General features: G+C 52.8%; 1 protein-coding gene across 2 annotated transcripts in view; it reads left to right on the top strand.

Moving 5' to 3' along the window:
* Positions 1–25,542, top strand: part of RARB (retinoic acid receptor beta) — a 444,609-nt gene that overhangs the window by 397,353 nt on the left and 21,714 nt on the right. For both annotated transcript variants that reach the window (XM_043454580.1, XM_043454581.1), the window contains exon 4: positions 19,158–19,318. In XM_043454580.1, the coding sequence (XP_043310515.1) occupies positions 19,158–19,318 (161 nt within the window). The remainder of the gene's footprint in view (positions 1–19,157; positions 19,319–25,542) is intronic.

The following is a 25,542-nucleotide window of genomic DNA, read 5'->3' as shown; positions in this document are numbered from 1 at the left end:
GTGCAAGTGCTCAGACGGCTTGGGCACGATCTCAGGATTCATGAAGCGGGAAAGGAGGGCTCGGGATGCTCTTTGGGTAGAGAGCCCTTTAAATGTGCTGCAGGGAGGCCTCTTGGGGATCCCAGGATACGGCTGTCTCAGCCGCAGTGTTTATTACCAGCTTTCTCAAAGGGGCCCTCCATCGCCTGGTTATACATCCGGGGACCAGCAAGAGTTCTCAGAGAGGAGAAGTCTGGTCCACATTCATCAGCATTCCTCTTTAAATATGCATATATTTAAGTATAAATGTATATTTATATATAAATCTATGGAAGTTAAGTCGCTCAGTCTTGTCCAACTCTTTGCCATCCCGTGGACTGTAGCCTACCAGGCTCCTCCGTCCATGGGATTTTACAAGCAAGAACACTGGAGTGGGTTGCCATTTCCTTCTCCAAGGGCTCTTCCCGACCCAGGGATTGAACCCAGGTCTCGTGCATGGCAGGCAGACGCTTTACCATCTGAGTCACTAGCGAAGTCTCTTACTTATATTATAAATCCATTACTTAATATTTAAAGGCATGTATTTGGCTGCACTGGGTCTTAGCTGCTGCACACAGGATCTTTAATCTTCGATCTTCCTTGCGGCAGGTGGGCCCTTTAGCTGTGGCATGTGGGATCTAGTCCCCTGACCAGGGATGAAACCTGGGTGCCCTGCATTGGGAGCTCGGAGTCTTAGCCACTGGACCCCCAGGGACGTCCCAGCATTGCTCTTTTTGAAGTTAGCTCAAGGCACTTTTTAATGTTCCATAATTCTTGCTATTTTTTTAAAAGTCCAGACACATCGTAAGGAAGTCCCACAACTTACTGACCTTGCCCAGTCTGGAAATAAGGTGACTTCAGTGAGAGCCCTGGCGTGGGAGGGTCAGGTTGACCCTCACGGTTGACCGTGGGCCCCTCTGCAGTCAGGATGCCTGGTGGCAGAACGTCTGTGTGATTAAAAATGGCACTTGCTGGAGCGGCCCCATTGTGCAGTTTCCCAAATTCAGTCAGAAGATTCCGGGGTGAGTGGGGGAACAGGCCGGACCGGGGGCCCGGTGGAATTAGTGAGAAGAATTAGCACTACAGAGTCGAGCGTTCCTCTCCAGCTTGAGGTCCGGCCACGCTTAACTGCCTGCAGAGTCCTGCTGTGTGCATCTCAAGACCCTGGGCGTGCGGAGCCGGGAAGCGCTGCTTGCTCTCGTCGGAAGGGACGCGGAGAGGAGGTGGTGGACCTCCTCGTCTCGGTGGCCGGTGAGGGCAGCATGACCTCTCCTCGTGTTCTGGACGTTTCCAGGGCGCCTGGCTCTGCTCTGAGTACGGGAAGGTCACCGTCTTGCACTTGTGGTCCAGGTTCAGGTCGAGTAACCCCCCCCCCCGCCCCGCCTCGGCCTCTCTTCCTTCTAAAATCTGTAAGAAAAAGATGAAACCTCACTCCTCTAAAATCAAGCAAGGGTATGGAAAAAGTGATGAGAAAAAAAAAAAAAAAGGAGTTGGAAATATTTCAGAGGAAAGCATGTGACATCTAGGGCTTTCTTCAGAATCCTCTGGAGGGAGGAGTCAGGGAGGAAAGGAGATTGGCCAGAAGTTGATCATTGAAGCTGACCATTGAGCGGCTTGGGGGCTTCTGGTACCATTTCCTCTACTTGTAGCATGCTTGAAACTTTACATAATAGATGCACTTAAATATAAACACATGTTGTCAAGACAGGAAAAATTAATGACATGTCCATTAAGGTATAACTTCATGTTTTGAAGCGTTGGAATGAAAAACAGAAATCTTACAAAGGAAGATGTGCTTAAGTATCATTTACTTGGTGAATTTTATGAAATATGTGAAAAGTGTTGTTGCCCCATCTCTTTAGTCAAGCCCGACTCTGCAACGCCTCGCACCGTAGCACCCCAGGCTCCTCTGTCCTCCACTGTCTCCCAGAGTTTGCTCTGATTCGTGTCCATTGAGTCGATGATGAAAAGTGATGGTGCTTAAATATCTGAAAATTTTAGTTCTGGGGAGAGGATGTTTTTTGGCCATCTTATGCAGTTTTTTGTTTGTTTTTCTGGAAAGACTTGGGTGAATGAAACAGACCCTACTGGTTGCTGTCTGCCGACCTTTCTGGCCGTCAGGTCTCACCGTCCTTCCTTCTGGAAGGCGCCCAGGTGTGCTCTTCGGCATCCCTGGAGGAAGGGTGGGCAGGGTGCAGGTCGGTTTTCTTTAGAGACTCTCTGGAGTCTTCACATTTTCCTCTTCTCCATGTGAATTAGGTTTCACTGTTTGTGAGACTCCCTTTTTGACTAGGCCATCTTGCAAAAGGGCAGAGGGGAATGCAACATCTTTGGAGAGGCTCTGAGTAAAAATTAAAGAAGAATAAGGACTTTGGAAGGAGACCCCCCCCTTCCTGTCCACGCCCCCTCCCCCCAAGATCATCTGAGGTGTTGCTTCATGAGACTGTGGGGCAGTGAACACACTGCACTGATCACGTCTCGTGTATCTGGGCTCTCTCCTCCAGCAAGGGCCGTGCCCGGAGGCCTTTGGCACACATCTGCCAGATGCACTTCTAGGTGTCGGCGTTGGGCGTCACTGCACCGGGCGGGTTTGCAAGCTTTGTTCAGAGGCCCTGTGAGAGTTGGAACCCCCTCACACCCCTAGAACACCTCCTAGAACGCCAGGACTTCAGACCCCTGAGTCTCTCCGTTTCCCGGGTGCTCACCCTTCCCCAAAGCCTGGGACGTTCTCCACCCTAGTTCACTGTGCTCAGCTCAGGTGTAACCTCCCCGGGAGGGTCTCCCCTGGCTGCCCCCCCACCAACCGCTCCACTATCCCCAATGCTTTCTCGGGGGGAGTCAGGGGTATGAGCCTGCTCTGTCGCGTCTGACTCTCTGCGACCCCATGGATAGCAGCACGCCAGGCTCCTCTGTCCATGGGGTTTTCCAGGCCACAATACTGAAGTGGGTAGCCATGCCCTGCCCTCTTCTAGGGGATCTTCTGGGCCCAGGGATCAAACTCACATCTCCTACACTGTAGGTAGATTCTTGACCACTGCGCTGAAGTCCCGCACTCAGGGAGTGACAGCCTTTTTATTCTGTGCGTGGTGAGGGGAAGAGTCCGCCTCTAGCTCTCAGCCAGGGCCAGGACGTACTGTGGGGTCACAGCCAGGGGTGGTGGGGAGATGGGAAGGAGGGTCTCCAGAAGAGAGTCTGTGGGGACACAGGCTTTGGTGCCGGGTAGAAAAAGCAGTTGGGGTCCACCCTGTTGCCTGATTAATGAAATCAAAGGGAAAAACAATCGTGGGAGAGTGGGAGTTAAGCCCTTTCTGTTTGTTAAAAATACTTTCTGCCCTAATTTGGACTTATTTTACAAATAACTTCTTAAAAATCAAAGACATGTTTTTAGAGCACAGTTCTGCCAACTTCACCCCGTGGGCCGGATCCCCCCCACCGTGAGTTTTGGGAAGAAAGTCCTTTGGGAAAGAAGGGTGTTTTTTTTGTTTGTTTTTTGATTTTTGTTTCATGTGGGAGTCTCATTGATTTATAATGTTGTGTTAGTCTCAACATTGTTAGTTGAAACTCACAATAGTTGGTGCAGTGAAGTGATTCAGTTATACACACATGCCCGTTCTTTTTAAATTCTTTCCCATATAGGCTGTTACAGAGGACTGAGTTCCCTGTGTTATGTGGTAGGTTGTTTTTTTTTTTTTGTAAATTAATATATTTTAATTGGAGGCTAACTACTTTACAGTGTTGTAGTAGTTTTGCCATACATTGACATGAATCAGCCACGGGTGTACACATGTCCCCCATCCTGAACCCCCCTCCCTCCCCATCCCATCCCTCTGGGTCATCCCAGTGCTCCGGCCCTGAGTGCCCTGTCTCATGCATCGAACCTGGACTGGCGGTCTGTTCCACAATTGATAGTATACATGTTTCAATGCTATTCTCTCAAATCATCCCACCCTCGCCTTCTCCCACAGAGTCCAAAAGTCTGTTCTTTACATCTGTGTCTCTTTTGCTGTCTCGAATATAGGATCATCGTTACCATCTTTATAAATTCCATATATATGCATTAGTATACTGTATTGGTGTTTTTCTCTCTGACTTACTTCACTCTGTATAAGGCTCCAGTTTCATCCACCTCATTAGAACTGATTCAGATGGATTCTTTTTAATGGCTGAGTAATCCATTGTGTATATGCAACACAGCTTTCTTATCCATTCTTCTGCTGATGGGCATCTAGGTTGCTTCCATGTCCTGGCTGTTATAAACGGTGCTATGCAGTAGGTTCTTACCTGTTATTTATTTTATGTATAACAGTGTGTATATGTTAATCCCAGTCTCCCAACTTACCCCCGCCCCCAGTCTTGCTGAAGTGCCTCCGAGGTTCAGGACTCTCGGTTGATCTGGGAACGTCCCGCCTGGGCTGCTGTCCGTCCTCCTCCAGCAGGCTGGCCCGGCCTGTTCCCGCAGTGACGGTGCTCTCCACGCCGAGGCTGGCGCAGCTCGACTCCCGCTGGGCTCCGTTGGTCAGAGTGCGTCATGGGCCAGCCCAGATAGAGGGGCTGGGACCAGCCTCCACCTCTGGATGGAGGCGCTGAGGCGTCAGGGCGCGCAGGGGGTCCACGGGGGGAGAGCCAAAGGATGGGGCTGCTGCCCTTCCCACGCTGCGCCCCTGCCCTGGCCCTGAGGGGGCTTGTGAGGGTCCCGTGCCCGCAGGGCAGTCCCTGAGGCTGCATCTCAGGACTTTCCCCAAGCTAGGGACCTGGTTTCTGTTTTATAAAACGTTGTAAGAGGGAGAACAGGAGAATGTCAACAAGAACGGAAAATGATTTTCTGAAAATGAATTGGGTTTAGGGGACCAGAGGAATGACATTTTTGATTGTTAGAACTCATCTTTTTTAAAAAGAATCTATTGAGGTGTAGTTGACTTATAACGTTGTGTTCGTTTCAGATGCACCGCAGAGTGATTCAGTGGTTATTGTTGTTTAGTCTCTCAGTCCTGTCCAACTCTCTTGCGACTCCATGAACTACAGCCCACAAGGCTCCTCTGTCCATGGGATTTCCCAGGCAAGAATGCTGGAGTGGTTGCCATTTCCTTCTCCAGGGGATCTTCCTGACCCAGGGGTTGGAATCGTGTCTGCTACTTGGCAGGCAGATTGTTTACCACTGAGCCTACAGGGAAGCCCTGGTTCAGTTACACATATACATATTTTTTCCACATAGGCCATTACAGAGTGTTCAGTATAGTTCCCTGTGCTAAACAACAGGCTCTTGTTAGTCATCTGTTCTGTATATGCCCGTGTGTATGTGTCAATCCCAGCCTCCTGATTTACCCCTCCCCTCTCCACCCACATAAATAACCATGTTTGTTTTCTGCAACTACGACTCTAATTCTGTTTTGTAAAGAAGTTCATTTGTACTGTTTTATTAAGATTCCAGTGTATAAGCAATATGATATGGTGTTTATCTCTCTGTGTCTGACTTCACTCAGTATGACCATCTCTAGGTTCATTCACGTTGCTGCAAATGGCATTATTTTGTTCTTTTTATGGCTGGGTAGTATTCCATTATATATATGTACCACATCTTCTTTATCCATTCCTCTGTCTATGGAAATTTAGGTTGCTTTCATGTCTTGGCTGTTGTAAACAGTGCTGCAAAGAACATTGGCGTGCATGTATCTTTTCTAAATAGAGATTTCTCTGAATGCATGCCCAGGAGTGGGATTGCTGGGTCATGAGGTAGCTCTAATTTTAGTTTTTCAAGGAACCTCCACACTGTTTTCTGAAGTGGCTGCACCAAATTACATTCCCACCAACAGTGTAGGAGGGTTCCCTTCTCTCCACAGCCTCTCCAGCATTTATTGTTTGCAGACATTTTGACGATGGCCATTCCAACTGGTGTGAGGTGGTACCTCATTGTGGTTTCGATTTGCATGTCTTCAATAATTAGTGATGTTGAGCATCTTTTCATGTACCTTTTGGCCATCTTGTTTTCTTTGAAGAAATGTCTATTTAGGTCTTCTGCCCATTTTTTGGATTCAGTTGTGTTTTCTGATATGGAGCTGCCTCAGCTGTTTGTCTCTTTTGGAGATTAATCCCTTGCTGATTGCTTCATTTGCAAATGCTTTTCCTGTTCTGAGGATTGTATTTTTGTTTATGGTTTACTTTCCTGTAAAAAAGCTTTTAAGTTTAATTAGATCCCATTTGTTGATTTTTGTTTTTATTTTCATATTGTAGGAGGTGCATCAGAAAAGATCCTGCTGTGATTTATGTCATACGGTGTTCTATGTTTTCCTCTAAGAATTTTACAGTGTGTGGCCGTACATTTAGGTCTTTAATCCATTTTGAGTTTATTTTTATGTACGGTGTTAGGGAGTGTTCTAGTTTCACTCTCTTGTATGTAGCTGTCCAGTTTTCCTGGCAACACTTATTGAAGAGACTTTCTTCTCTGCATTGTATAGTCTTACCTCCTTTGTCATAGAATAAGTGACCACAGGTTTGTGGGTTTACCTCTGGACTTTCCGCCCTGTTCCATCGATGTATATTCCTATTTTTGTGCCAGTACCATAGCATCTTGATTACTGTAACTTTCTAGTGTAGACTGAGGTCAGGAAGGTTGACTCTTCCAGCTTCATTCTTCTTTCTCAAGATTGCTTTGGCTATTTGGGGTCTTTTCTATTTCCATACAAATCTTGATGGAGAGTGTTGTTTCATATTTGACAGCCTGTAACTTGCTGTGAAGAATGTATAGGACACAGAGCAGGATACAGGCTTATCTGCAACAATGTGCTGGGAAATTTCTTCTTGTTATTTGGAGACCCCACCCCACCCCAGAGCATTAGATACTGCTTTAAACAAAGTCTTCTCGTGGGAAAAAAAAAAATTCTAAAGAGAAGTACCAGGACTTCTGTTCAGTCCTGTCACTCTGGATACACGGTCCTTATTTTAAGACTCTGGATTCCTGACTCTCAAACTCCCTGCAGTTTTACCGAGTCAGAAAAACCCACTGAGCAGCCTTTCAGACAGACGAGGGCAGTCTGAACTCAGCAGAGCTAACCTCCACTTACATAGCAAGGCAGGTCCTGCCCCTGAAACTGGCTCATGGAAGCAGAGGCTGAACGGTCCTTTTCTAAACTGGAGGTTTTAACAGATGAGGGGTGTTGATCGTGCAGTGGGTGTGAGTTTACTCCTGATTTAAAGGCAGATGGCCGGGCACAGTGTCTTCAATGTCCATTTTTTTAGCATCCCATTTTTAAAATATAATTATCTTTCCTTATTTATTTTTGGCCAGGCTGGGTCTTCACTGCCGTGTGGGTTTTTCCTCTAGCTGCAGCAAGTGGGGACTACTCTCTCGTTGGAGTACTCCGGCTTCTCAGCGCGGCGGCTCTCCCCTTGTTGCAAAGCACCAGTCCTAAGGGCATGGGCTTCGGTAGTTGTGGGGCATGAACTCAGTAGTTGTCGCGCAGGGACTTAGTTGTTCTGCGGCATGTGGAATCTTCCCCGACCAGAGACTGAACCTGTGGCTCCTGCACTGGCAGGCGAATTCTCATCCGCTGCGCCAACAGAGCTGTCCTAGCATCCAATTTAATAGCATCAGTAAAATCCTTCATCTCAGCCCTGATGATGCTGGATGGCGCTCAGGAAAACAGCGCCTCCAGTGGACGGGGTTTGGAGAGCCACCCTGGCTGGCCGGGCCTTTGCTGCCAGAGGCCGGGTCAGAGGAGGGCCCCGGTGGCGCCCCCCAGAGGCCGCCTGCACTTTCTCTGCTTCTGCCCAAGCCCTGTCTTTCCTGCGTCAGGCAAGAGGGTTTGTCTCCGGAGTTAAATGTAGGGTATTTGCTATAGTTCATCCAAGATTCTTCTCCAGAGGAAAGGGTTTGTCCCTTCCAGCAGAGCCAGTAAGCTCCAATCTCCTGCCGTGCCAGGGTACCCACCGCGCGGGGCCCGCCGGAGAGACAGGCGACTGCACCCGCCTGCCCGCCCGCCTGCCCGCCCAGGCGGGAAAGGGCTTGGGGGGTGGTATGAGACGGGAGGAGCCCGGCTCCCTTAAGAGGTTACCGCTGCATGGCTGAAAGAGCCAGGGAAAGGGAAAGTGTGTTTAAAATCGCTTGGAAAGTTTTATTAGTAGAAGGTACCACTTTAACAGAAGTATTTGGACCTTCTGTTATTCTGCTATTTGAGGATTTTCTATAAGTCCTTGGGATAACTTGAAGAAGCTGAGCTAGGCTGGTAGATCCCAGTTAAACTCTCAGAATGCTATGTCCAGACTATTCTCCCTCCCCACCAAGACCTGCATATTTAATATTCTCCAAAAATTTTAAGTATGCTCCGTGCGCGGTCACCATGTGCGCCGGCCGTTCCTAAGGCTTTGCCCTTGTGCAGGGCCCGCAACGCCCTCAGATGCTGCCTCGTGGCTCACTGGAATGGCCCCTGGAGGATGCAGTTTTGACCTCCGTTTCAAAACCCCCAAAGCGAGGTCCAAGCACAGGGCTATATTTTTTGTTGTTGTAACCTCTGGCTGCGCGGGGTCTTCATTGCTGGGCGGGCTTTCTCTCGCTGGCGGTGAGCGGGGCTCCTCCCTCGTTGCGGTGTGAACCTTCTCTCGTTGCGGAGCACAGGCTCCAGAGCGCAGGCCCAGTAGTGGCGCTGCACACACAGGTTTAGTTGCTCCCAAGCACGTGGGATCTTCCCAGCCCAGGGATTGAACCCGTGTCTCCTGAATTGACACGTAGGTTCCTGGTGGTTCAGCTGATAAAGAATCCACCTGCCGAGGCAGGAGATGCAAGAGAGGCAAGTTCAATCCCTGGGTGGGGAAGATCCCCTGGAGAAGGAAATGGCAATCCACTCCAGTCTTCTTTGCCTGGAAAATCCCATGGGCAGAGGAGCCTGGTGGGCTACAGTCCTTCGGATCGCGAAGAGTCGGATTCAATTAAGCACATGTCAGGCCTGAGCTCCTTACCACTGAGCCACCAGGGAAGCCGCCAGGGCTGTATTCATTCAACAGACGCTCACGGGTGTCCTGTCCTCAGACTGGCCCAAAGGGCAGTGTTCGCGGTGGAGAAAATGTAGCTGCAGCCTCATCCACTAACCTCCTTTCTCTGTGTATCTGTTCCAATTTCTACGTGTGCCTCCGTGGAGACTGCAATATTGGGAGAAAGGCACAGTTCCCACCGCCCAGGGGGTCCTGACTCTGGGGCTGTGTGCTCCCCTCACCCCAACCCCACCCAAGGTCACAGCGGGATCTGCTCTGTTAATTGCTTGAGAAAGAATCCCAAATCCTGAAACCATGGGGAAGTATTTCCCAGTATTTCCTGTTAGTTACAGATCCACCTGCCTTCAGGTCCATGAGTAGTTCATCTGTATAATTAGTTCAGCAAATGGTTTTTAAACTAAGATGAAACTATGTTTTTGTGGTTTTCTTTCAAGTATAGCGGTATGTTACTTACAGACCCTCCCCTGCTCATGGCCACCAGACGGCTATCATCACCGGCTGAGGCTCATTATTCGTGCAGTTAGTTAAGGAGGTGAAAAGTCGGGATAAAGGGACTCCAGACTTTAATATTCAAACAAGACTAAACAGACCATTATGCCTCCTTCGCTAGACTGAATCTAGAGAATTTTAATGGACAGAAACACTGTTGATAGTATTTTCCTTTCCTATTTTATTTTTGATGTGAAAGAATTTGTAGGGATGTGTTGTTTCATCTCCTCCCGAGTCCAAGTGAAATCTCTTCCCTTTTGCGTGTTTCCTGGATTACATTTTTATTGTGTGCCTAGGAATCAATATTCCAGATACATGCACAAGTGCACACATTGAAATGAACATGACTTCATTTATTTTCATGATTAGACATTCAAATAAAAGTGCTGGGGTGTCTGTTTTCATATTCATAGGTTGAGATCCGTACATCAGAGGTATTTGTATAAGTGACACTTTTATTACGTTCATTTCATTTGCAATATGATAGTGGATCATAAATATGTTACTTTTATGCCACCAAATCTGATTTGTGGCACTTAGCCCTCACAAGGAGAATACTTGATATTTTATGGAGCGCCTTTCGTCCAAGAAGCGTTTTGCCACAAGGGGCCAGGCTCTGCCAGGTGTGTAAATCACGCTGGCAACCCTCTGCACGTCCGCTGCTCCATCAGCCGCACGGTTGGGGCCGAGGGTGGCCGTGACTTCTCTGCGTGCCCGGAGGCGAGGGTGAGACCTTGAATTTGGGGAAGAAGGAGGCTCAGGCGGGCTCTGTGCGCTGCCATTGGGTCCTGACAGCCGACAGCCCACATCCACCCCACGCTCAGCCTTCACCATGGACCGCAGGGGGCATCGAGCCCTGCAGACACACACAGGTAAACGCCGGCCCTTGCCTTCCAGAGGTCACAGCCGGGGGGCCGTGCGGGAGACCACCTGTCCCCCCACCACGGGATGGAGGCGCTGAGCCAGAGGGAACGGTAGGGGCCCGCCCCCCGCCCTCTGACGGATGCAGGTGCCTGTTCCCTGGCACATCACAGGGCTGACGCATGTGCCAGCCAGTGCAGTGGGAGTGAAAGAAGAGACCAAACGTCACACGGCGCAGGCTTCCTGCAGGGCTGAGCCCCCACCCCAGACCTGGAGGGCAGAGACTCGTGGGCCTCCCCACCAGCCCGGCCTTCCCCCCGCTCCTCCTCCCCTTTCTCCAGCATCAGTGCCTGATCCCGGACCTCCTCCCCAGCCGCCCCTACACACACACACACACACACAAAATCAGTAACACACTCAGGGCCCCAACCGCCCCTACACACATGCACACACACAATCAGTAACACACTCAGGGCCCCAACCGCCCCTACACACACACACACATACCACACACACACACACCAGTAACACACACACATACCCCACCCCCTACAGACACACAGACACACACATACACACACCAGTAACACACACACATACCCCACCCCCTACACACACACAGACACACACCAGTAACACACTCAGTGCTCCAACCACCCCTACACACGCATACAAACACTGCCCCCCTACACACACACACAATCAGTAACACACTCAGGGCCCCAACCGCCCCTACACACACACACACCCCACTCTCCCCCCACACATACCCCACCCCCTACACACACACACACAATCAGTAACACACTCAGGGCCCCAACCGCCCCTACACACACGCACACCCCACCCCCTACACACATGCAGACGCACGCACGCGCATGCACACACACCCCGATAACACACTTGGTGCTCCTGCAGCCTCCTTCATGACACTCACGTCATAGCATCGTGTGTGAGTGTGACACATGCGGCTGGGGGCCCTGGAGCCGGGATTTCTGAATTCCAAACCCCCTCTACATCAGTTACAGGACAGACAGGTTATTTACATTTCTGTGCCTCCGTTTTCTCATCTGCAAAATGGGCACGATGATGATGCTTTCCCGTCAGGTGGGTGTGAGAACTGAGTGATCTAAAAGAACAGAGGGCTTCTGCGAGTGCCCCATAGCTGCTGTGGAAGTTGTACTAACATTCGAGTCTTATAATAACTCTCTAGCTCGAGTGACAGTACATGTAATAAGTGATGCCAATAGTCCTGTCTCTGTCACTGTTACCAAGTGACCCTGTGTCTCCCTCCACGAGTGCCGTGGAAGCAGGAGGCTTTGTATGGCTTCCCAGCAGATGGCACAGAGTGGGTACTTGCAGAATATTTAGTGAATGAATGAATGATTGGACAAAGCAATGGTCCACCTGCTCACACAGTGCCCGACCCACCGGCTTCTTCAAAAGCCTGACTGCCACTTATAGCCACCGACCCGTGATGCTGCCGACAGGCCCAGGGTGCTCAGGTCCCCCCGTGTCCACACGGAAGGGCTTCCGTCCTTCTGCCTGTGTGACTAGGGGACCCGCCCTTCCCGCCCAGCAACCACTGAGGAGAGAGGCTCTGGGAGGGGCCAGCCACTCCAGGAGGGGACACGGTCAGACCCCGGGCCCTGCAGCACCCCAGACCTCACCAGTGCTCGGTGCGGAGAGAGCTTCTGCTACAGCCCAGCCACCACCGCCTCCGTGAGCCCCGAGGGGGGACGGAGCCAGCGCCCCCGGCTCTGCACCGCCTTGTCCCCCGCTGCTGGTGGTTTTGGCAGCCATCCGCACGCCTGGCCCAGACACCACGTCTGCGTTCCACAGCACTCCGGAACCATTGAGCAGAATGAGCTGCTGGAGCCAATGTTTAGGAAACACGTCCATCAGCGTAGGAGCCTCTCTGTAATCAGGGCGTTGTCAGCAGGCGCGGGGCCGCATGGTGCAGCTGCAGAGGAGTCTGAGTGACCCAGGCGTCCTCTGGTGATGGAGATACGGGGGGAGTGTGTGTGGGGAGGGCACGAGCCATCTGGAAGGGAACAGAGGTGGAGTCGTGGTCCCTTGGCCACCAGACAGCCACTGAGAGCGCCCCGGCCTGGACCCCAAGCACAGCAGGTGGAGCCCTGGCCTCGAAATGAGCAGTGCCGCCTGCCTGCCCACCTCACGGGTCCCCTTCCCGCCTCACCTCTGCTCAAGCGCTCAGTGCTGGCCCCCTCCCCCCAGGCGACCCTCCAGTGCTGTGACTGCCCCTCTGGGCTTCATGTTCCGGGGGCCACGGGTGAACAGGCGGTGGTTGGTGCCTGGGCCTACTGGGGACGGGCTGTGGGCAGTGCACGTGGCCCCTCTTTACTTTTCCGTCTGTTCCACTCACATCCTGATGACTTGCATACAGGGTGACCCGGGGCCTCCAGTTTCTAGCCTGTAGACCCGGAATCAGAACGCCCACCACCCCGGTTCGCTGTGGAATTTACTGAGTCCCTTGAGGCTGGGTCCGGGCCTCGCCAAGCGTCAGTGAGCAATGTTGCTGCTGTGGCTAAGTCAGGCGGTCCAGGTGCCGTCGTGGCCAGCGCAGGCCCGCGAGCTGGGGTGACTGTGCCCTCCCACGGGGCTTTGGGCTTTTGTGGTTGGCTCTTGTTGTTTTAAGATATAATTCACATAATACTAATCATTTTAAAGCAGTGGTCTCCAGCCTTTCTGGCACCAGGGACTGGTTTTGTGGAAGACAATTTTTTCATGGACCAGAGCTGGCTGGGATGGTTTGGGGATGATTCAAGCGTGTTACGTGTATTGTGCCCTTTATTATATTATGATTACATCAACTTCACCTCAGATCATCAGGCATTAGATTGTGGAGGTTGGGGACCCCTGCTGTAAAGTATACAGTCCAGGGATCTGTAATACACTCACACATGGTTGCACAGCCGTTCAGGTCAGTCCAGTCGCTCAGTCGTGTCCGACTCTTTGCGACCCCATGGACTGCAGCCCGCCAGGCCTCCCTGTCCATCACCAACTCCTGAAGCTTACTCAGACTCATGGTGATGCCATCCAACCATCTCATCCTCTGTACGTTCCCTTCTCCTCCTGCCTCTTCAATCTTTCCCAGCATCAGGGTCTTTTCCAGTGAGTCAGTTCTTCACATCAGGTGGCCAAAGGATTGGAGTTTCAGCTTCAGCATCAGTCCTTCCAATGAATATTCAGGACTGATTTCCTTTAGGATGGACTGGTTGGATCTCCTTGCAGTCCAAGGGATGCTCAAGAGTCTTCTTCAACACCACAGTTCAAAAGCATCAATTCTTCGGCGCTTAGCTTTCTTTATAGTCCAACTCTCACATCCGTACACGACTGCTGGAAAAACCATAGGTTTGACTAGACAGACCTTTGTTGGTAAAGTAATGTCTCTGCTTTTTAATATGCTGTATATGTTGGCCATAGCTTTTCTTCCAAGGAGCAAGTGTCTTTTAATTTCATGGCTGCAGATTCACCATCTGCAGTGATTTTGGAGCCAAAAAACAAAAAAAAAGTCTCTCACTGCTTCCATTGTTTCCCCATCTATTTGCCATGAAGAGGTGGGACCAGATGCCATGATCTTGGTTTTCTGAATGTTGAATTTTAACCCAGCTTTTTCACTCTCCTCTTTCACTTTCATCAAGAGGCTGTTTAGCTCTTCTTCACTTTCACTTTCTGCCATAAGGGTGGTGTCATCTGCATATCTGAGGTTATTGATATTTCTCCCAGCAATCTTATTTCCAGCTTGTGCTTCATCCAGTCATGCATTTCGCATGATGTACTCTGCATATAAGTTAAATAAGCAGGGTGACAATATACAGCCTTGACGTACTCCTTTTCCTATTTGAAACCAGTCGTTGTTCCATGTCCAGTTCTAACTGTTGCTTCTTGACCTGTATACAGACTTCTCAGGAGGCAGGTAAGATGGTCTGGTATTTCCATCTCTTTAAGAATTTTCCACAGTCTGTTGTCATCCACACAAAGGCTTTGGCATAGTCAATAAAGCAAAAGTAGATGTTTTTCTGGAACTCTCTTGCCTTTTCGATGATCCAGCAGATGTTGGCAACTTGATCTCTGGTTCCTCTGCCTTTTCTAAATCCAGCTTGAACTTCTAGAAGTTCACAGTTTATATACTGTTGAAGCCTGGCTTGGAGAATTTTGAGCATTACTTTGCTAGCGTGTGAGATGAGTGCAATTGTGCGGTAGTTTGAGCATTCTTTGGCATACACAGCCATTACCACTGCTTAATTCTGGAGTATCTTCATCTCCCCAGAAGAAACCCTGGGCCCAACTGCAGTCACTTCCCATTCCCCCCACCCTCACCCCAGCCTTTGGCAACCACCAACTGGCTTTGTATGGATTAGCTTACTCTGAACATCTCATAGGAATAGAACCACAGGAACAGAAAAGGTTCGCTTCTTTCACTGAGCATCATGTTGCCAACGTTCATCTGTGTTGTCACATGTATCTGAATTCTGTCCCTTTTTGTGACCATTAATATTCCCCTGTATAGACAGACCAGTTTTATTTATCCATTCATCAATGGATGGGCAGGTGGGTCATTTCCACTTCTGGGCTGTTAGGAATCACGCTGCCGTGAATATTTGGGTGTAGGTTTGCACAGACATGTATTTTCTGTTCTCTGGGATGTCCACCAAGCAGTAGAGTTGCTGGATGTGTTTTTTTGAGGACCTACCAGACTGTTTTTCTCGTGCCAAACTGTTCTGTTTCAGAAGACCATCTTGCTGAGATAGGACTTTCGCATTAGCTGGAGGAGAGGGTTCTCAGCAGGGCCAGGAGGGGGCGGGGGGCCCCTGCCGACAACCTGCCCGCAGAGCCCCGTGTTCACATAGGACTTCAGGCCACGGCCTCCCCCTCAAACCCAGGTGCCCACTTGGCTCCCCTGTGTTGACTCTTTTCTCTGCTTTCTCCCTACTCTAATTTATGGAAGTATAGTTAATTTATAATGTGGTGGTAATTTCTGCTATACAGCACGGTGATTTGGGTATACATACATGTACATCTATACGCATTCTTTTTCGTATTCTTTTCCATATACTTTATCATAGGATGTTGAATAGCGTTCCCTGTGCTATACAGTAAGACCTTGCGTTTATCCATCCTGTATCTTATAGTTTGCATCTACTAACCCCAAACTCCCGATCCTTCCCTCTCCCACCTCCTTTCCCCCTTGGCAACCACAGATCCATTCTCTGTGTCTTTGGGTCCGTTTCTGCTGCATAGGTAAGTTCACTTGTGTCATATGTTAGATTTCACATGTAAGTGATATCATATGGTGTTTGTCTTTCTCTGCCTGACTTACTTCACTTAGTATGATAATCTCTTGGTCCATCCACATCTCTACAAGTGACCCAGTTTTGTTCCTTTTTATGGCTGAGCAGTAATCCATTGTATGTGTGTACCACATCTTTATCCATTCACCTGCTGATGGTCATTCAGGTTGCTTCCATGTCTTGAAAAGTGAAAGTCACTCAGTTGTGTCCAACTCTGAGACCCCACGGACAATACAGTGCATGGAATTCTCTAGGCCAGAATACTAGAGTGGGTAGCCTTTCCCTTCTCCAGGGGATCTTCCCGACCCAGGGATCAAACCCAGGTCTCCCACATTGCAGGAGGATTCTTTACCAGCTGAGCCACAAGGGAAGCCCATGTCTTGGCTATTGTAAATAGTGCTGCTATGAACATAGGGCTTCCCAGGTGTCTCAGAGGTAAAGAATCCACCTGCCAATGCAGGAGATGTGGGGTTGATCCTGGGTAGGGAAGAAGGAAATGGCAATCCACTCCAGTATTCTTGCCTGGGAAATCCCATGGACTGAGGAGCCTGGCAGACTACAAGCCCATGGAGTCTCAAAAGAGTCGGACACAACTTAGCGATTAAAACAACAAACAATGAACATAGGAGTGCATTCATCTTTTTGAAGTAGAGTTTTCTTCAGATATATGCCCAGGAGTGGGATTGCTAGATCATTTGGCAATTCTGGTTTTAGTTTTTTGAAGAAACTCCATGCTGTTTTTCATCATGGCTACACCAGTCTTTTTTCCCACCAACAGTGTAGCAGGGTTTCCTTTTATCCACACCTCTCCAACATTTGTTATTTGTAGACTTTTAAACAATGGACATTCTAACCAGTGTGAGGAGGTACCTCATTGTAGTTTTCTCTAATAATTAGCGGTGTTGAGCATTTTTTCATTGTTCCTGTTGGCCATTTGTATTTCTTCTTTGAAGAAATGTCTATTTAGGTCTTCTACCCATTTTTTGATTGGCCTTTTTTTTACTGAGTTATATGAGATGCACGTATATTTTGGAAATTAAGCCCTTGTCGGTTGATCATATCATTTGCAAATATTTTCTCCCAGTCCATAGATTGTCTTTTCATTTGGTTTATGGTTTCCTTTGCTGTATAAAAGATTATAAGTTTGATTAAATCCCATTTATGTTTGCTTTTATTTCTATTGCCTTGGGAGATGGACCTAAGGAAACGCAGGTGTGATTTATGTCAGAGAATGTTTTGCTGTGTTCTCCCCTGGCTTTATGGTGTCATGTCTTACATTTAAGCCTTAAGTCGTGTTGAGTCTCGTTTTGTGTGTGGTGTGAGGATGTGTTCTACTTCACTGATTTACACGCAGCTGTCTAATCTTTGCCAGCATGAGTTGCAAAAGAGATTGTCTTTTCCCCATTGTATATTCTTGCCTTCTTTGTTGAAGAGTAAGTGATGTTTAGGTGAGTGTGTTTATTTCTGTGCTAGCTCTTCTGTTCTGATGATCTATGTCTCTTTCTGTGCCAATACCATGCCATTTTGATTACTCCAGCTTTGTAGTACTGTCTGAAGTCTGGGAGGGCTATGCCTCCTGCTTTGTTCTTCTTCCTCAGGATTGCTTTGGCAATTCTGGGTCTTCCATGGTTCCATATAAATTTTAGGATTATTTGTTCTTATTCTATGAAAAATGTCATGGGTAACTTGATGGGGATCACATTAAGTCTCTGGATTGCTTTGGGTAGTATAGCATAGCCATTTTAACAATATTAATTCTTCTGATCCAAGAGCATGGGATATCTTTCCATTTCTTTGAATCATCTTCCATTTCCTTTATTAATGTTTTATAGTTCTTAGCACGTAAGTCTTTTGTCAGCTTGGTCAGGTTTATTCCTAAGGGTTTTGTGTTTTTGTTTTTGTTTTGGATGCAATTTTAAAAGGAATTGGTTTTTCACTTTTGCACTCTCCCGGCTTTAAACCACACAGTCCTCCCCTGTATCTGCCACCTGTGGGAGTGGTCTGGGCACACGCATGATCTGCCTTCCAGTGAGGCTTAGATACCCCAACTGTCTTTACTTACTTGTCCTAGACCTGGAAACATTCTGGGCCAAAGAACAGTGACATTTCAGAGTCCTTGAAAAGAAAATCGCCTGGAGAAGTTTTTTCAAATGTTTGTATTTTGTTAGGAACAAGCAAGTAGAGAGGAAGGGACTTTCCAGCTGTGTAGTCATGGGCACATACCTTAGACTCACTGAGGCTGTTTCTTCATCTGTAAAATGGGTTTAAAACTGCCTACCTGGCAAGGGGATCAAGTGACATACTGTGGACAGGGCTCCCAGTAGGATCTGAAGGCACTCAGAAGTACCCCCCTGACTGCAGGCATGAGGTGCTCTTACAGATCTGAGGTTCTCAGTATCCGCCTCCCTTTTTCGTTATCTCCCCGCCGCCCTTCCCATGTTTTTCCTTCCACCTTTTCTCCTCTCCCTATGCTGATGCCTTGCTTTCACTCTGCCCTCAGCTCCCAGGCAGCTTTGGGGTCCTCATGGTGTAGACCTCGACCTGGGGAGCTGCTGGCTGTCAGATCGCCTGGCGGTTTTCAAGGAGGGCCAGGCTGAATCCTCTTAGGAAGGATCAGATTATGCCCTGGGTCATCTGCAGCACAGACTCCCAGGTCAGGGTGGCAGCAGACCCAGCAGGTGGTGTCCAGCCTGGCACCCCTGGGTCCCTCGGCAGCATGGTGGGAGTAGCATGGTCTAGTTTCCCCTGTCTGCCTCCCTGGGTCCCAGTTTTCTTCCCCAGGAGACCTTCGCCAGAGCTCTGAGTGACCCTCGGCTCTGAGCCGTCAGAGAGGCTCTGCTGTAGGGATACCACTCAGAGCAGAGGCCAAGGCTCTGCTGCATGAGATCCGCTGCCAGACAAGGCGTGGGGACAAGGGCTGCAGGGCAGGTAAGGGATGAATGAACGGACAGTTTCCCAGGCCGAGGGCTCCTGACACATGGATTATTACTTTTTAAAACTTAACAAAAAATGACTATGTAATTAACACATAAAGTTAACGAAGCAGGAACACATGAAGGGACAAGAACCCCAAATCCCATCCTCTTGAGGATGAGTCTCTCCAAAACTGCCAGTTAATTCAGAAAACTGAAAAGCAAAAAAAGTGCCCCAAAAGTCCTAGCTAGGAATCCCTGGCTCCATTCCGGGATGTGTGTCCCAGGCAAGAGGGGTTTTCTTGGCGCGCCCCTCGGGCCACCGCCTCTGGAACTGGGGGGAGCGTGCCCGGAAAAAGTCTTCGAGAAACCAGTGCACACGGGAGGTTCCGTCCAAACAAACAGGCCGTCGGCCCTGTGGGTGAGCTGAGCTCTCCTCAGGAACCGGCGGGCCACTCTCCGCCGGCCGCCGCTCGTTTACCGGGGACGCTGTGCTGTGCCGACCGCCTTCCCCGGCCCCGCGGCGGCACAGCCCGGCCTCTGGTGACCCTGCTCTGTCTGTCTGCTCTCTCGTCCGCAGCGGTCAGGAATGACAGGAACAAGAAGAAGAAGGAGCCTTCGAAGCAGGAGTGCCCGGAGAGCTACGAGATGACGGCCGAGCTGGACGACCTCACTGAGAAGATCCGCAAGGCTCACCAGGAAACCTTCCCCTCGCTCTGCCAGCTGGGCAAGTATACCACGGTGAGAGGCCCCGCCCACGCCGCGCCGCACGCACGCACGCACAGACGCACGCACGCACGCCCGCACGCACGCACAGACTCCTGCATATGCTCATGCACGCATGCGCCCTCGCCCTGCCGTGCAGGTGCACTAGCACCGACGCGGAGGCACGTGCACCCGCCCGCCCGCCGACCCTGGGCGGGAAGGACCCAGCTCGGTAAGGGGGCTCTTCACCACCGTCCAGTCTGGGGGTTTCAGCTGCGGTTGCGTCGAGTGGGCGCTTCCTCCCTCACAGTCACAACGCACAGGTGGGACCCGTGCGCGGCTCCGGGACCGGGTAACGGAGACGAGGCCCGTGTTCCCAGGGACTTTTTCCTGGGCGGAGGGGTCGAGGGGGTACTAGGCAGGTTTCTGCAGTCTCGGCGGTCTCAGTGGTCTCGACAGACGGCCGCTGGGAGCGCAGGGCTTTCCATCTGGGAGAGCCCGCCCGGGGAGGGAGGGGGGGGAGCGAGGCCTCCGAAGGACAAGGGTGAAGGGGCCCTGGGAAAGCATAGGGGGGCCGCCCCGCGAGGCCCTCCGCTACCCCCTCCTTCCCGGGCATTGGCTCGCTGGGTCAGAAATGAAGAGAAGGGGGAGGCGGGGAGATGGGGCAGGAGGCCTGTGTTGGCTGCTCTGGATGTGCCCGGGGGGGGGGGGGGGGGGGGCGGATGGCGTCAGGTGTTTGGATTTTTCAAACTGATGTTTGTGCGTGTCGTGTTCACTGACGTGTAAATGTGTTTCTAGTGAGTAGCAGGTGATAGGCTCTCAAGAATGAGTGAGTGTAACTCGAATGTCGGTCTGGGTTCTTAAGTTCACGCTGCCCACCTAAGATGCAGGTTCTTTTGTAAAAATTCCAAATGTTGCAGTTTTGCTGATTTGATGACTGATGTGCTGGAAAAAGAACTGCATGAAAGGTCATAGAGATAAGAGGCGATGATGATGCCAGAAAAAGAGTGAGTGAGTCGCCTGCAGGCTGTGTGGTCAGTGGCACCAGCTTCGGAAGAGCTGGCCCTGGACTTGGACACAGGTCCCCTGGCGGACCTGCTGACGACGGGGAACCGAGAGCCTGCTTCCCCCTTGGCCAGCTTACAGAGCACCAGCCCTTAAAGTGCAGGTTCTAATTCAGCGGGTGTGGCTCTCAGGTGCCGCTGGTCTGCACACCACACTCTTGAGTAGCAAAGGCCACAAATGCACTTCGAGTAGCAAGACCCAGGATGACATTCTGGGCCCGGCACCCCATGCCCTGGTGTCAGGGAGAAGAGATGCTGGCCCATCTGTGAAGGTGCTGACCTGGCCTGGCTACTGACCTAGTATGCCAGTCCCCCTTGAGCTCGGGGTCCGACCCAGGGCACATGCGGGATGGGCAACGTTGGGAGCTTTGAGGTCAGCCCGGGAGGGGAAGCAGAGCCAGAGACCTGGGTGATGCTCTGAATCAGGAACCAGGCGCCAGGTGTATGTGGTTTAAATCCTGCTTAACCACCAAGCAGCGGTGGGACTGTGTGCTCGTTACTTGACTTCTCTCTGCCTCGGTTTTGGGTTTCAGTCTGTAAGCAGTGGAGAGAAGTCTAGTTTGTGATGAGGGATCTTTGTTACGGTTACTGTCATCGTTACTACAGCCGATGCTCACTGAGCATTTAGTTCGTGCCGAGGGCCACATCGAGTCTCTCACCTTGTGATTTCTTTGGTTCCTTCCAAGGCCTCCTTGAGGCCGGCACAAGGCCCCCATGTCTCAGAGGAGTAAGTCACTTTCCCCGCGTCCCATAGATACCAAGTGGCCTTCGACACGGGCAGTCTGACTCCAAGGCAGCTCTTTTAACCCCAGACGGTGCCCTGCACCTCAGGAGGGTGGGCGGTGAGGCAGGATGGAGGCAAGAGCCCCTGGGCATCTCTGTGGGAGGAGGGGCTGTTAACCAGGAATAAATTAGACCTTTCACTCCAGAAGACAGAGTAAAAGAGAACAGTCACGGCAGGGAGAGCTTCCTGGAGGTGGAAGCTTCTGAGCCAGGCCAAGCAGTGAGAGACAGTTGAGGGGTCACTTGTTGTCTGGTCGGGGCCCCAGCCCTCTTCTGCTGGCAGGGATGTCTTAGGGTGGCCTCGTCCGTCTTGCAGACCCTGACTCACCTGGTCATCAGATAAAGTGGCGGCACTCTGGTCTGGAGGTCAAGGCAAACACAAGTACGGATGGCACTTGCCTTTCTAGAGCACGTGGCCTGGGACCAGACCTCGCCTCAGGACGGTCCCGTCTGTGGTTGGCACACCAGGACTCGGGTGGGCCTCTCTGGGCCCTTCCCCACCTCCCTCCTCCTGGGGAGCCTCTTCTTTGGGATTCTCTTTGGACCTGAGGTCTGATCCACCTGCTTCCAGGCCGGGGGGCTCACACAGCAGGCCCACCGCCCGCCTCAAGGCTTTGTGCAGCTGCAGGGTGAGCGTGGTACACACGGGGGGCTGGGGGTAATGGACACTCCTGGGAGCAACCCCCACCCGATGGCAGAGAATGACCAGCTCCCCGACAAGGTGGAACCCCCTCCCACTGCCCTCGCCTCCCCTATGCTTCCCAGAATTTCTGCTCAAAGGAGCAGCTTGTGTTCAATTCCTAGTTTCAGGGTCTGCTCTCAGCCCCAGACAGGGGCTCCCCAAGAGCCTCCAGCACCCCTTTCCGTGCCTCTTTGGATCTAGTGGGGAGTGTGGCTGTTAAGTCCCATCTCCTGACTCCTTGCAGAAGCTGCTCCAGAGCTCGGGGTCTAGCTGTTTTTTTTTTATTGTAAGCAACTTCCAGTCCTTTCTGAAAGTAAATAAGTAAAATTCAGAAGTAAATAAGTAACAGCAGGCATGATACATTCTTTGAAGGCTCTTGGTTCTGGGATGAGCTCTTTTTATAAAAAGGTTTCCTACAGGCCACGGCTCCCACTGCGAGGGAACTTCATGCACCTTTGCCAGGCTGGCACCCTCATCAGACGCCTGTGGCAGAAGTAGGTGGAGAGGAGTTAAAAAGGCAGCTAGCTGCCCATCTCCAGATCCTCGAAAGAGTGGCTCCTTCTCTTCCCTAATTAGGGTTGATTTGGGACCCTAGTCGGGCATCCCTGTGGCTCAGCTGGTGAAGAATCCGCCTGCAATGTGGGAGACCTGGGTTCGATCCCTGGGTTGGGAAGATCCCCTGGAGAAGGGAAAGGCTCCCCACTCCAGTATTCTGGCCTGGAGAATCCCATGGACTCTGTAGTCCATGGGGTCGCAAAGAGTCGGACACGACTGAGCGACTTTCACTTTGGGACCCTAGTCAGGGCCCAGGAGGCTGTGGGAGGGGAGGGCAGGGGCCTGGCCCCCACCCTCCACGCCCAGGCCTGGGCAGGCGCTCAGCTGCAGGCTCAGTGCTGGGTTCCTTGGGGAGACCTCTGACGCCTCCCCCAAAAACAAGGCAAGGAAGGAGTCCTTGTGGGCGCAGGCGGTGGATGACCCACCCTCCAAAGAGGAAGCAGCCCAGCGCCGGGACGTTGGCTCTGCTTCCTTACTGAGCACCGCCGTGGCGTCCAGGTCTGAGGGCCTCTGAGGCCCAGATTCAAGCCTTGCCCGGGCTGCTTGGGAGCTCCGTGACCTTGGAGCCCTGCCACTCATCTGTGTTTCGGGACTTGGGACGGGGGCTGCCTCGTGGGGCTGCCAAGGAGGTTAAAGAGGGACACGGACCCGCCTTTCCAACACACAGGCGAGGTGGGCAGGGCTCCCCCCCTGGACCTGTGCGGCCTCACCCGGGCCTGGCTCCACGGGGCGGGACAGAGGTGATCTCCTGGAGGTGCGGGCCCAGCCTGGGCATGCAGGCTGCCCTCCTGGGGCTCGGGGGTGTGGGGAGTGGCACTGTGGGGCCACGAGGAGCCCTTAGTCCACTTGGAAAGGAGCGCGCGTGGATTGCAGAGCACCCCGGATCCCTGGGAGGAGCAGTGGTCTCACTCCTTCCTGCAGCTGGTGCCCCAGGCCCACGCCCTGCCCTCCAGCAGGGCCCCTGATTGCTGAGACCACCCGGCCGGCCAGAAGGGCGCCTGCAAGCTCCTGTCCCGGCCCAGGCATCTTAGAAGGGGGGTCCAGGAGCACCCCTGAAACCTCGCCTTCAGGGAGATCCTGCCCCATCTCCCTTGCTTCTCGCCAGACGTCTTGGGGGAACCTCCCCCGCCCCTGGAGTGGCAGGCCTGTCGGAAGCGCCCAGGTCTGAGGACCACGCTGTGTGTGTGTTGGGATCTCTGTACCCCGTCCTCCTGTGGACGGACGTGCCCAACTGCTTCTTCGCTGAGTCTCTGGGCCACAGGGAGGTGCAGCGTGTCACGCCCTTGCCATGGCCAGGCCCGGCATCTTCCAGTCTCCGGGGTTTCCAACCAGGAGACAGGCTTCCAGAGACAAAGTCCAGGCTCTGTGGTGCCCCGAGGGGCGGGCCGGGCAGACTGCAGCTCACTTCGCTGGGCCTTAGGTCTGCAGGAGGGCGGTGATCCACCCGCCAGGTGAGCGGTCCTGGGAGTTGGACGGAGTGCGTGTCCAGCGCTGAGAAGGGGCCTGGCTCTTGGGAAGCCCCGAGGAGGGGCCAGTCCGGAGGCAGCATCTCTGCTGGAAACGTGACCGTGGATGCCGGGAACATGCTTCAGATGAAACTCAAGAGGGCCTTGGCTTCTCGGGGCTGAGACGCTGGGCTCCCTGAGGCCCTCGCTGCCCCCGGGACCCTCAGCTCCGTGTTCCCTTTCAGAGTTTCTGCAGACGGGCGTGACGTCCCCGCGACCCCACCTCCGCGGCCGGGCCTTGTTCTGGAAGTAACTCCAGTCAGAGCAGCGGAGAGCCGGGCGGCGGGGAGGGGGCGCCTTGCGCGACCGCAGTGGCCGTTTCCCTGCGTGTCGGGTGGGGCTGGGCTGGGCCGCTGCTCCAGAGGCCTGGGGGGCGCATTCGGCCCTCGCGGGGCGGGCTGGGTCCTGCCCTGGGGGGCGGGGGGCTCTGCTTCTCTGAGCCCGTCCCCCCACCCTCCCTCCCCGGTGCCCCCCAGCCGCCTCCATCAGTGCCCGAGCTGGCCGAGCTCGCACTGACGGCCGGGTTCAGACCTCAGGCTGTGGGCCCAGCACCCCAGTAGGGACACACCTGGTGGTTGTGTTTTGTCAGCCGCCTCGTCGCTTCGGTCTGCGTCGTGGTGAGTGAGACTCGCGTGCCGTTAGGATGGCTCTGCGCTCTTTGCAGGCGCCTGGCCGCGTCCCTCCTGCGAGGCCGAGGAGGTCTGCGCTCCGCCCCGAGCTGGCGCGGCGGGGACGGACCCTCTGTCGTGAGGGGCCTCGCCTGCTCACGCGCACCCCCGTGTCACCTCCCCACGGCCAGACAGAGCGCCGGGCGCGCCGCCGGAAGGTCGCGGAGGCCTCCCGCTGCCCGTGTGCGCCAGATCCGCGGGGACGGCTGGGACGGTGAGCGGGACCGCAGCCTCTGCCTGCGTCGGAGCTCCGAGCGGCCCTCACGCAGGGCTCCCTTGCAGCTCCAACCACCTTCACAAGCAGAGCTCCGTGTACAGACTCGGTGAGCCGAGCCTCCAGCGCTCTGGGCTCAGCTGTGTCCCAGGGTGTCCGGGCCCAAGCCCCAGCCTCGACCTTGTCTCTCCCTGCCAGGTCCCCCATTCCCTGGCCAGCCTCATCCTTGCGTCGGCTTTGGGAAGCTCCTCACTCAGCGATGTACTCAGCAGAAGTCTGAGCGCCCCTGCTGAGGGCGTGGCCCCTGGGGACAGGGTGGTGTGTCAGGGCGAGGGCTGGGAGCACAGGCCTGGAGCACAGGCGGCCCCTGCAGGGGTTGTCACGGAGCGGCTGGGGGAGCCCAGGCGTGCCAGACTTGGGGGCGAGGGGTTCACCCAGGGGCAGGGCAGGCCAGCAGGAGGGGCGGCCCTGCAGAGAGCCTGGGGCCGGCCCCGCTGTGCGTCTGCCCAGGGACGGAAGGGATCTGGGGGAGGCAAGTCAGCTGGATGGCCTTGCAGGCCACGGGGAGGACTTGGCCTTCTAACCTCAGTGAGATGGGACATGTTAGCAGCACCGTAACTCGCTGTGACTTAGGCTTTAAAACGATGCCCACATGCCTTTGGTTAAAGAACTCACTGTGAGGAGGCCAGGGTGGAATGAGGAAGGTCCAGGCAGGAGGTTTTGGGGGCCTTGGGGTGGGACCCCTTCCCTGGGTCCTGACACCTCTCTACGAGCGGAATGTGAAACTCT

The sequence above is a fragment of the Cervus canadensis genome, chromosome 31 (assembly GCF_019320065.1).
Source record: "Cervus canadensis isolate Bull #8, Minnesota chromosome 31, ASM1932006v1, whole genome shotgun sequence".
Taxonomy (NCBI): Eukaryota; Metazoa; Chordata; class Mammalia; order Artiodactyla; family Cervidae; genus Cervus; species Cervus canadensis.
Note: the sequence above shows the minus strand (reverse complement) of the source record. Positions and strands in the feature narration are given on the sequence as shown.